Below are 12,253 nucleotides of genomic sequence, written 5' to 3'. Positions count from 1 at the left end.
GCTATATGAAACCTTTAATTGAATCGTGTTTTAAATGTTGCTGAAATGTTTGGGCTATGTATAATGTTGAAAACATACACAGTGTGAGATGAGTAAAGATAGCAGCTTTGAAATGTCTGTTTGAGTATTTATGCACATCTAGGGCTGTGCTATATGACCAAAATCTCATATCCCGATATAAGACATCTATCGTCCCGATAACGATATAAATCACAAAAATGTAACATTTTCTGTAAATTCTATGAATCTCGGACAGCTCGTCTTGCGGGAAATGTTTCCAGCTGCGCGTCATGTAGCTGGAGTGTTTTAACCGATGCATGAAGCTATACATTTTTAGACATAAGTTGTAAACGCCGCCGTTTTCTTTGTGAGTATTTATTACACGGCGTGCTGCAGGGAAAAGCCTGTTCTAACGTTTGAGTCAAAGGTTTATTTTTTTAGCACCTGGCGGCTCTTTTTTTACTTCTCATCCGTAAATAATCTGCTCTTTCACGTGATTCAGTTTATTTTGAAAAGTCTCAACAGGATCTTGAGCTTTATTGTGAAAGGTTTATGTGGAACATAAACAAGCGGACACGCGATGCTGTTACCGTCGTTGTTGCTAACGACAACGCATAAAAACAGGCGCTTGTCCATCCGTAGTGTGGTTATATAAAATATAAGAGAAAGAGAGAACTTTAAGAAATTAATATAGCCACTACAGTGACCGATGAAAAAATATTGCCGTAAACAGTTTATTTTGCGACACCACGAAACAAACGATAGCGTAAAATGAAACGATAGACTTTTTATATCGTCATCTGATATTTATCGTTATATCGAACAGCTCTATGCACATCCCTAATTAACATGAACACACACAGCTGAGTGCATACATTTGTGTGTGTGTTTTACGTTATTAAATCATGAAAAGCTACACGATCCTTCATGATCAGTCATACTTACCTAGCTGCCATGGCAGGTGCAGGAAGGAGCTAGTCACCTCGTCCTGCTGAAGATAGAATTTAGCACCAATTGTCGCCTCCTTGTTTTTCCTTCACCCTTTGATAGATGACTGTGCATGTAAGTATATCTGGTCCACATGTAGTTAAGGCAGTGCAAGAGTCTGTGCTGCCTTTTTAATAGAAAATACGTGAACTTTCCTGAATTGACTGTGTAATCAATAAAAACTTTTCTCATTTGGTTTACTTTTTTAAAAATTAGAATCCTGGTGATTTTCCTTTTTGGATGGAGTCATGCAGGAGTAACCCTTAAAGTCACTCAAGGTGTTTGTGCCTAATCCTGATGCAGTCAGAAGCTCTTCTCCATCTATATTTACAGATTAAATAAAGTTTTACTCAAAGAAAATCTTGAAACTCTGCAGCCTTCTTGGTAATAGCCGTGAGAGAGCCTTTACTTTCAGCTTGGGTCATTTTGTCAGTGGTAATAAGTTTATAATCTAAGTTTATGTTTTGGATCAGGGTAGAAGATAACCTCAAAATCTGTCATGGAAACAAAAACAAACACCAGAGTTTTTTGGAAGCAGGAAGACAGGGACTCAAAATGGTTGAAAACATCCATCACGAATGCTGGTTTGACCTCCTTATTTAAAAGTACAAGTTTAAAAACTACCCAGCAACTAAAAACTGTTAAAAGTCTTTGACCAAAGTGCCTCCTTGGGTATTCTTGGCCAGCAGGAATCCTTAAAAACGACCCTTAGCAGCTGGACAAGCCTCTTTTGTTTCAGCCCTCTGTAAATCTACTAGGATTTTGCTTTGGTACATTCGTGCGGTAAGATTACCATTTAATGTGAGGGCTGAGCCGACTCCTGTACTGGAACACCGGGCAACAGTCAGGCCAAAGGAAGCCAAGGAAAAAAACCCACTGTGTTTAATATAAACCAGTTTGTTTGAGCATTAAAACAAGTCTAAAACAAGGATTATGTGGCTTAATTTTCCTTTTCCTTCCTTCTGGAAACGTATCCTCCCTGCCTCGTGACTCTGTCCTGACACTTTTACTCGCCTCACATTCCTCCAGCCCACTTTGCATTCATGGTCATTCACAGCCAGGACGGTGTAGGTGAATGTAGAGTGTGGAGGAGGCTGTTTCTAGATGCCAGACATTTCCTGTGGACCCTTCTGTAGTTGTGTCATTTATATTGTTGTCAGTGTAACTGATTCAGAGCAGTGTTCGAGGAATATTATTCAGCTCAGATGCTCCAGATTATATTTACAATTATATCAGTTCTTTCTTAAAATGATAGCAGCATCATCATCACTGTCTGTTACTTGTAGACAGCCACTTCACTTTGAATATGTTTTAATCACTGCAAAGATTTTCTTGTAAAACAAAGGATGACCTAGCAAAAAACGTTTGGGAGCCACTGGGTTAGGGTATGTTCATGCTTTGGAAAATGTGATTGAGAGCATACATTTTGGACTTTTAACTGTATTTTCATAAGCTTTACAGCTTTTTTACAGAGAGAGAAATATATGGTACATGTTCTGTGCATTAGCCACCTTGTCCTGCTTTGTGATCAAAGTGGGCTAAACAATGAAAGAAAGCCGTGTTAAAGGGAGGATGATCTTTAAAAGAGAAGAGCTAAAATGGCTTATTTCAGACAGGAAGGTCCAGCATGAGATGATCAAGGATTATTATGAATGTCGACTCAGAGAAATAAGCAGAATAGGTTCTGTTTAAACTATAAAATCTGTATGCCATATTAATAAGCATCAAGTTATTTCCCAGAATTGACTATGCCTGAACATCGTGACACATCAGGATAAAAGAAATAATTTGTATAATTCACTTTGAACATCTTGTAGTTTTCAGTGGAAACACTAAGAGACTAAATTTGCATCGCTATGTTCAGGAGAGCTGCCGGTAAATTAAAAATAACCAAAACCCCTTCCTCTGCTGTAATGACTGTGACGTAGTTTGTTTAGTTTTGTTTTTAACCACAGTGGGTAAATTGGATTCTATAAATAAAAGTAATCAGTGCTTCTGGTTCAGTGTGATTTCTATAATTAACATCTAACTGTGACCCTGCTTTGTCTGGCGTGTCATTAATTGTTTATAGCAGGGATTTTAAAACGCGGTGTGGTGTTGATTTTATTGATGAAACACTGAGTCAGGCTGAAGGAATGCGAGGAAAAGATAAATGTAAGTGAAACGAAAAGGGCTGCTTCTGGATTTATGAGATTTTATGAGAAACCCCCCACTGAATGTCTTATCAGTGCTTTTGAGCTGTTACATCAGTAAACGATGCTGATTAAGTCAAACTGCAACTGAACCTGATTTGAAATAAACTTTTTTTCTCATTTTATTTACAAGGAGAGTGATCGAGCCCAAATGTTCAAACTGTAAAACTGTTTTCAGTTTAAGAGGAAAACTGAAAACGCTGTCACCTGCTTCATGGGTCTCGTAGGAAAACACCCCAGTTTTCAGACTGAAGACTAAATCTCTTATGGCAAAAGCAGAGTCACCTCTAGATTTAAGCCTCAGTTTTAAAACATGCTGAGCTCCGAGATGGTTCACAAGGTGTTCAACATATCAGCTGTGCAGCTGAGACCCAGACGAGTCACTGAGACGAGCATTTCTGTCCGTTTTCACTGGAGAAACCTTCAAATGAACTTTAAGATTTCATTTTCACCGACATTTTGAGTCTAGATTCAGCTTCTAGTCATGTTGAAATAGACAGTGGTGTTTCACACTTGGTAGTTTCCTCTGTTGAAGCCATTTGGAGATGGCATTGAACTCCCCTTTTTAGAGCATCAGCCTCTCACTTATTTTTCTACTAGCACGGACTGTTTGGTTTGCACGGCAACACTTACGGGAACATGAATAGGAGCATTATTCTGGGAATCGATTCGCCCGATAGAGCGAGGAGCTGCCCTTGAGCGCTGCATTTTTCGGGCCGGAGGTGATGGTGGCGCGGCCTCTGCGGTTTGGCTGATAAGAGCCGCTCCTGCTGTTGAGCCTCTCAGCTGCAGCTGTGCCTCGGCCATTATATCCAGCAGGATTTACAGCAGTCCAGGGGTTTGTCTCCTCTCTTTATCTGTCACATACACCCTCCCTCAGCTGTCAGGGTCTCTTCAGGGTTACTGAAGGTCACCTTCTGTGTACAGGACTCTTGTTTATTGGGCAGAGGTTAGATATCCCAATTAAAGCCAGTTTGATTTGAGTCTTTTTTCTGCGTTTATGAAAACATTGTTGGTTATCAAGTGTGTGAAATGGCATCGCCTTCTGTCCATAATCTGTTTGTTAGTAGGCTGGTTCTGACATAACACTAAATGATTGGGCTGCAGCTCACGGTTATGCTCATTGTTTTTTGGCCATTAACTGTTACTGTTTCACTCCATACACGTAAAATAGTGAAAAATATCACAGTTTCTCCCAATTTAGTCTTTGTATTATTACTCAGAGAATGTTAGCTGTTTGTTGACATTTAATTACAGCTCCAAACGGTGCTGAGCGTCTCTCAGCCCCGAGCTGAGATGCTGGAAATGGACTTGAATGACTAATTCTCTGAGGATCCACGATAAGTGGCCGTGACAGATGACTGTGGCACTGCATGCCATTCCTCCATAGTGATTCACACCGCCGTAGCTCTTCCTGTTAGGTTTTAATATGTTCATCTTTCTTGGCCCCTCAAACAGCTAATGTTTATTTTACAGTGGTGTTTCCCCACTCACAGACAGTCCAGGTATATTTGGTTGTTCAATTTAGCATTTTAGAAAAATTATCCAACCGTGATCAAGTTTCTAGAAAACTAGAAAAAAGTGCTTCTTGCTCTTATTTTGAAAATGAACTCATCTAATTATGTTCTCATCTTTATTGCTTGGGAGCTGATCTTTGCTTACATGTTTAAGTCATCCTCCAAAGGTCCATTTAGGTCAATTAAATTCAAGAGGCAGACATCCTTATTGCTGATATCTCTAAAACTGGGCAAGCTAGATGGGGAAACAGCACTGCAGGCCAGCTGAAGAACTATCCCAGTGCATGTTGCATTGTAGGCAGCTAAGCTAGAGTTTGGTGTTTTCAAGGAAATTAGTGTTAAAGATCTAATTTTACTCATAAGCCGTCAGAGGTAACACTTTTGTTTCTGTTGTGTAACCACGAGCGGTGCTGATGAGGCATCAGGTGAAGTGGAATTCGTATCCTTACTTTATGATGATCCCCGTCAGCATCACAGTTCATGGTTTGTTTCATCTTCGTTTTTCATGTTGAGGAGAAAACAACAACAAACTGTTGTGGGTGGTGACCTGCAGCGGCCCACAGAGCCCTCATTCAGGCAACAAGCAGCTTGTGTTAATTCCCCGTTTGGGTAAATGCAGGCTGCAGCCTGTATTGTCGACCCAGTTATCCAGCAAGCTCTGTTTGGTAACAAGCTATTGTTTGTTTGTGCACGCACATGATTCACGAAGTATGACTCAGAGAGAGGGACCGAGCAGAAAGGAGAGGGCCAGGTCACACAGATGGTCATAATTAAAGGGTTTAGTCCCAGAATTAGATGCCGGACATTTTTAACTCCACGTTCTGCACGGTAAAGATGGCTGCTCCTCTCAGCCTTCAGCTCCCTCTAATCTGGTCCCTTAAACACTTATTTGAAGCGCTTGTTCCAGCATGAAGAAACCGCCGTGGATCCTGGGACAAAATTTCACCCAAACGAAGTCGACAGTTGGAGTAAAAATGTTTTGTTTTCCTTGTCTGCCTCTCAGAGCTCGACGCAGGAGATCGGCGAGGAGGCCGAGGAGGACGCCATCTTCACCATCACACTGAGGAAGGTGCAGCTTCACCAGTCGGCCAGCAAAGGGCAGCGATGGCTGGGCGTGGACACGGACTCCGCCCTGAGCCTCTACGAAACCTGCAAGGTGCGGACCATCAAGGCCGGCACTCTGGAGAGGCTGGTGGAGTACATGGTGTCGGCGTTCAAGGGCAAAGACTCCACCTACGTCACCATCTTCCTCTGTACCTACCGATCCTTCGCCACCACCAAGCAGGTGCTCGATCTCCTGCTCAACAGGTACGGTGACACCAGACGACACACCGGGTGGAAAAGCAGATTTGTGCTTTTTCCAGACTTTTCTGATTTAAATTCTTAATCAGAAATGAATGTGAATACATTGAGGTAGAAGTTGTGTTTACGTACAAATTTTAGACACTTTACTTGAATATTTTTGTTTTGTGACACATAATCATGCTCAGATCCATTATTATAAAACAAACAGAGAAAAAAATTCAGTATATCAGAAGATTAAAATAGCAGATTTACTTAGAAATAAATTCTCCAAATTACAAGAAACAAGGGAATATTTCTTAAGATTATAAAGGACCAAAAGTGCCAAAATGATCACACTGTAAATGAACCCCATCATGCCTACACACTGTATACAGAGGACTGACGTAACATTAATTAACAGACTTATAAATTACTAGAATTTCTCTCAAAAAAGCTGAACCTGGTACCCCGAGTGATATCATGGTTAATTCAGCTGTTCAATGCAAAATTATCCAAAAGGCACCAACAGCACACACAGCTGAATATTTCAGTTAAGTGAGTCGAATTAACAGAGATAAGGCCCGGGACAACCGCCTGCGCCTGGACACCTGTCAATCAAAAGGACCACACCCCTGAAAAGCCAATAAAACAAAATATGTCCACCCAGCAGTTGTGATGAAGGGAAAAACCGCACATACACAGCAGATTTGTAGTAAATGTGTTCGTTTGTGCTGTGAAGTTGTATTTTTTTAAACGGCCATCGTGCACTTAGTGGATGGACCCTGCGCAGTGGTCAGAGGTCTACAACTACGACTAGTTTTACTACTCCTGTGCTTTTGCTACAATTGTTGTACTGCAAAGCAAAATGTAGTAAAAAATAAATATGATACAATAATAAAACTGCAATAAAAAATAAAAAGATGCCGATGACAGTAAGGCTCAATGAGTTTAGCAGTATCACCGTATGTGACCCACATGCCGAAGGCTACTGCAGGGGCGTGGGTTCAAGTTTGCCTCAGGACATTTTCTGAGTGTTTCATGTTTTTCTGTTCAGAATAATTTTAAATATTGCTCAGTATTACAAAACACTGTTACTAATGCCCCTGTGCTTTTAAAATGTTTAGCTTATTAGGGACAACAACAAAAGAGAGAGAGAGAGCCATCAAACCTTGACATGAAAACTCAGACTGAAGCTTCTTTCTTTTTTGGTTGTTTTGTTCATTAGTTTGGTTCATAAAATGAAACTGGTGTTTTTTTTCTTTCTGTTTTTAGGTATGCCAAGCTCCAAAATGTGCCTGCAGCCACAGCACACAGAGTCTCCCAGGACGACTGCACAGAGCTGAGAAAGTAAGCGTGCTGCGACCTTCAGTGTCGAGCTTCCAACATTAATCACAGAGTACATTCACAGCACCGAGCCTCAACCCCCCTCCTCCCCGGCTTAAAGGGATCCTTTTCTTCCCCGTGGCTTGATACCTGTCAGACTGAGGGGGCTGTTTGGGTTCAGGCAGCCCTAAAAATGTAATAAATCACAGAAAAATAAACAACTTATTCATTTTCTTATTCTCTTTTAAAAGAGCTTTAGTTAAATCCTTAAAGTCAAGACAGTGTTTTCTGAGAAATGCTCCCATTGACTTCAGGTAGCTGTTGTTTTAAACTTCATGGAAACATTGTGCAGTTTTAATTTTTTTCTAAATAAATGAGATATCTTCAGATACTCAAATCCGCGCACTGGGAACATGATTTCATGAGTAAAAACCACCTCCTCCATCTTGTAGCCATGTAGTGACCCTGAATGCATTTTATGATAATGCATTATGCATTATTTGCGTCATCCTTATATCCTGAATGAAGGCTGTATTACTCAAAGGTCCCATTGTTTCAAATCTAAGCCAAAATAAAGCTGTATTAAACTAAGTGGAGGGTCATTCATGTTAATGACATCGAGCTTTAAGCAGTAGAGGCTCTTTTAGGGTTTCAAGATGGCTCATTAATTCAGTAAAACAGGGCTTTTTTTTTTTATACTCTTGTGTAACAGAAACCATATTTGTTTAGATTTAGTTTGAATCACAAGAATGGAAATAACAAAGGATAGAAAAACAACCTGACCATAAGAGTCACCAGTTCAGATAAACACTAACATACTGTAGTAGATAATTCTCTCAAGCGCACCTTAAAATTGAAAATGTGAGAATGTCTTTCTATAAATTTTGTTTTTCTACTTTCATATTGTTGCTTTGTGGGTTTCCTAAGGAGGCTCTTTTCTTATATTTTATTTCCTGTGTGTTTCAGCACTGTTTCGTCCATCCTGGGCGCGTGGCTGGACCAGTACTCTGAGGACTTCTGGAGCCCTCCCAACTACGAGTGTCTACATCAGCTCCTCGCTTACCTTCACCTCCACTTCCCTGGCTCGGACCTGGAGCGCCGTGCCCGCAACCTGCTGGCCCACTTCCACCGAAGACAGCAGTGTGAGCCTGATCCTGATGGTATGAAGGCAGGACAAGAGAGGGACACCAGAGCAGGCAGGGACTCCTTTAACATATCAGAATGGTGGTCCCACAGTAATAAAAACCTGAAGTGTTAGAATAAACCAGTTGAAGGCTGTGCACATTTCAGGTGGCTCTAGATGTTCAGTTTCAGTTCAAACGCTGAGATATTTGTTGCTGTAAAGAACAAAGAAAGTGTTGGCTCAGAAAAAGTGCAGGAGCTGTGTTAAGGTTGAGCTCGGGTGGAGTCAGCTGTGTGAAAAATATATATTTTTTTATTCTCTTTAGGGGAACACATCGGCTGCCCTTTTGCTACGCAGGAAGAGAGCGGCTTTGAGGATGAGCTTCCTGCTTTCAGTTTCCTGTCGTTTGACCCCATCATGGTGGCAGAGCAGTTCACGCTCATGGACGCGGTGAGAATCTTTCCTGTCCCTTTCAGCACAGTTACCTGGTGGTGTTGATTCTTAAGATCGTATCTGCACCGCCTCTCTTTAAATTAGAAATAAGTATCGATTTTAACTCCCCTCTTTCTCTGCGTCCATTCAGGATCTGTTCAAGAAGGTGGTTCCCTACCACTGCCTGGGGGGGATTTGGTCTCAGCGGGATAAGAAAGGTAAGGAGCACCTGGCTCCCACCATCAGAGCCACCGTGGCCCAATTCAACTCTGTCACCAACTGTGTCATCACCACCTGCCTGAGCAACCCGGCACTGAAGCCCAACCAGAGAGCCCGTCTGCTGGAGAGGTGGATAGAAGTTGCCCGGGTGAGACTTCTGGTTTGCTGAGCTCATGTGCTCCTGGGACTGACGGCCGTTTTGGTTTGTTTCTGACTGAACGATTGCTGTTTTCAGGAGTGTCGAATACTAAAGAACTTCTCCTCGTTGCGAGCCATCCTCTCCGCCCTGCAGTGCAACGCAATCCACCGCCTAAAGAGGACCTGGGAGGAAGTGTCACGGTAGGTTTCGTGCCCGCCTGCAGGCTCTGCAGAGTGATTGTTGTGCGCTGACCTCTTTGTCCGCCTACAGGGAAAGTTTCCGAACCTTCCGCGAGCTGTCCGAGATCTTCTCTGACGACAACAATTACTCCCTGAGCCGAGAGCTGCTGGTGAAGGTGAGTCACAGCAACAGATGTAAACATAACACTGAGGGGGTGCACAGTGAAAACGGAGGAGGTGTATTTAGCCGCTGAAGGAAAAGCCATCTTCACAATAATACGCAGACAAATCCGTTTATGAGTTACATAACAGTAACACGTGGCAGCTGAGCAGGCGGCGGGAGGATGCACGGCTAGGTGACCCTTTACTGTCAGTATCCTTCCTCACAACAGCTGCAGCCAAGCTTCCTGCACATCAGAGCACCTTGTTCTGTTACTTTTGGACAACAGGATCCATATACGATGTCCAGGGTGGGCTCTGTGCAGCTGACAGGTTGCTGTCATCATTAGTGCGATATAGTGGGTTTAATGCAGAGACCTGTTGACACCGTCAGAGTGTTTTGCTCGTATTGACGCATTCAGTGGAAGGTCAGCAGGAGCTGATTCATAAATTCAAGATATTTGAGTGAGCAGGAAATGAGATGACAGATCAACAGGCTGCACATGCTTTCCGCTGCTCGTCTTTACTCTTTGACTTTACTACACAAGCTTTGCATGATTCACAGGTCAAAATAATGATTATTTTTCTTGCACTGGGGCTTTGCATTCGTCCTCTGTCTGAAACAAGCTGTTTTAATTCCTCCGCCTTTTACACCAACTCGCTTTTGAGTGGCTGCTGCTTGTAAACAGAAGGTCTGAAGAGCAGTAGGGATGTTTGGCTTTTATCGCACAAGAAACTTAGACTGAAACAGGACTTAGTTGCACTTATGCTGCAGCGCTGTCCTTACAATCAACAAGTTTTTAAGTTGTCACATTCTGACATTTGCACGCTCATAAAGACTGCTCAATTTTTAGGAAAAAGCTCATAATCATTGTAAATAATTGCAATCACCTATTTTTAACCTGAGAAGTTTTCTGATGTAATGCTGAGTTAGTTAACACCCGCGGCGTCCGCTGAGGGAATCCCTGCTGACGTCACAGGGAGGAACCCTTTGGCAGGTGTAGATAACGGCTCCAATATGTGAAAGCAGACCTCAGGGCGTCGCCTCTGTCTATCTGCTCGGGACAGGCCGCGTTGACTCGACTCAGTTGGCTCGAGTTGCACGAAGCTCCGGAGGCCTCCGGGCATTACATCACTCTGAGGAATGCGCAAGGAACGGCAAGGAGGTGGATTTTCTCCCAGTTTTTACTTTGAGGTCGTTTCAGAACAGGTTTTAAAGATCTAATCTGCTGTAACACATAAACGAAGTATATGAAGTTTAAAAAGCTTTTGGAGAAAAACATCCTTGAAGGGAGGTTCCTGGTTAAAAATCGCTAATGACAGGAATGAAATAGTTATAGTGTTTCTAAAGCTTGGAGAATGTGTCAGGTTGGAGTTGAGTTGAGTTAGCTTGTAAGATGTGTGTCATTTCTCATTCCTGGATTGCACGTCCTCGACTCCTCTCCCTGGTCTCAGTTCCTCCCACGAGAGATACGAGCGGAGGAGGCGAAGACGAGGCATGAGGAAGAAGGAGTCGAGGCGGAATGAGACGTCCTCGCTTCAGAGCCTCATTTTAAAGCGATGTCACTGAAGACCACATTTGAAACACCTGCATCTTAAATGTTATAGCTCGACTACAGCTATGTTCAAAGTTGCCTAACATTATATTTTAGAAAAGACCAAAACTGAGCATTTTGATCTGGGTCAGTCAGAATGATTATTTTTCTTTCAGTTTATATATGTTTTATTGTTTAGTGTGTTATCTGTCATTTTGTGGTTTTGGGAAACGCACAACAAAAATTAATCTAACTGTATTACAGGAGAAATGTGTGTATTCAGAAGTCGTTTAAAGGAAGACAATATGGGATAAACTGTGTCTGATGTTGAATTATGTAGCACAGGGATGTTTGTTGTGGGGACGTTTGTTTTTCTGCAGAAGTGAGTGAGCAAAACTCACTTATTGCGCCTTGGTGGAAGGAGGGTTGGGTATTTTTAGTGTTTGGCCTCTATTTTGCACATTTGTGATTTTTAGCATCCAGAAAAACTTATCATGTGTTGTTTATTCTGCAGGAGGGCACCTCCAAGTTTGCAACTTTAGAAATCAACCCTAAACGCGCTCAGAGGAGACACCAGCAGCAGAGAGACCTGGTGAGACCACATGCTATCTGCTTGATGCTTTTCCACCAAAGCACTGCTTCAGGCGCTGAGTCAGCCTCCATTTACTTATTTTTCTTATGCTAACAGGCACATCTGCTGCAACCAGTACTCTATATCAAATCCACTTAAGGAGTACAATCACATTTTGAATGGGGGATTGGCAGCTGCTCTTCAAATTTAGCTTTCTGGAAGTTTTCTTACAAATTTCAACAAGCAGTGATTAGCCTAAACTCCTGCAGATTGCAGGACTACTTACTGATGAAAATCAAATTTTTCCTGCAGCACTGGTTTAAATAACGTTGTTCTAGAGAAATGGTTACTTGCACTCTAAATGCATGTTCATCTCCACGTGTTCCGTAAACAGGGAGTGATGCAGGGGACGATCCCTTACCTGGGGACTTTCTTGACGGACCTGGTGATGATGGACACTGCCATGAAGGATTACACTGAGGTCAGACGTCAGATGGGAGTCGTTACTGTGATGATTTTTGGATTTTAAACCCTCTTCCTGGGTTTGTATTTTTTATTTTCTATCACTGCTAATAATTTCTTTTCTTCTTTTT

General features: G+C 42.2%; 1 protein-coding gene across 6 annotated transcripts in view; it reads left to right on the top strand.

Moving 5' to 3' along the window:
- Positions 1 to 12,253, top strand: part of LOC113033563 (ral guanine nucleotide dissociation stimulator) — a 59,405-nt gene that overhangs the window by 38,743 nt on the left and 8,409 nt on the right. For 4 of the 6 annotated variants that reach the window (XM_026187508.2, XM_026187506.2, XM_026187507.2 and 1 more), the window contains exons 2-10: positions 5,700 to 6,004; positions 7,253 to 7,327; positions 8,270 to 8,499; positions 8,752 to 8,876; positions 9,010 to 9,225; positions 9,313 to 9,416; positions 9,487 to 9,571; positions 11,604 to 11,681; positions 12,055 to 12,141. In XM_026187508.2, coding sequence (XP_026043293.1) covers positions 5,700 to 6,004; positions 7,253 to 7,327; positions 8,270 to 8,499; positions 8,752 to 8,876; positions 9,010 to 9,225; positions 9,313 to 9,416; positions 9,487 to 9,571; positions 11,604 to 11,681; positions 12,055 to 12,141 — 1,305 coding nt within the window. The remainder of the gene's footprint in view (positions 1 to 5,699; positions 6,005 to 7,252; positions 7,328 to 8,269; positions 8,500 to 8,751; positions 8,877 to 9,009; positions 9,226 to 9,312; positions 9,417 to 9,486; positions 9,572 to 11,603; positions 11,682 to 12,054; positions 12,142 to 12,253) is intronic. The other 2 variants (XM_026187504.2, XM_026187503.2) reach the window with 2 other exon arrangements.

This window comes from Astatotilapia calliptera, chromosome 12 (assembly GCF_964374335.1).
Source record: "Astatotilapia calliptera chromosome 12, fAstCal68.1, whole genome shotgun sequence".
In the NCBI taxonomy this organism is placed as follows: domain Eukaryota; kingdom Metazoa; phylum Chordata; class Actinopteri; order Cichliformes; family Cichlidae; genus Astatotilapia; species Astatotilapia calliptera.
This window is presented reverse-complemented; position numbering and strand designations above follow the sequence as displayed.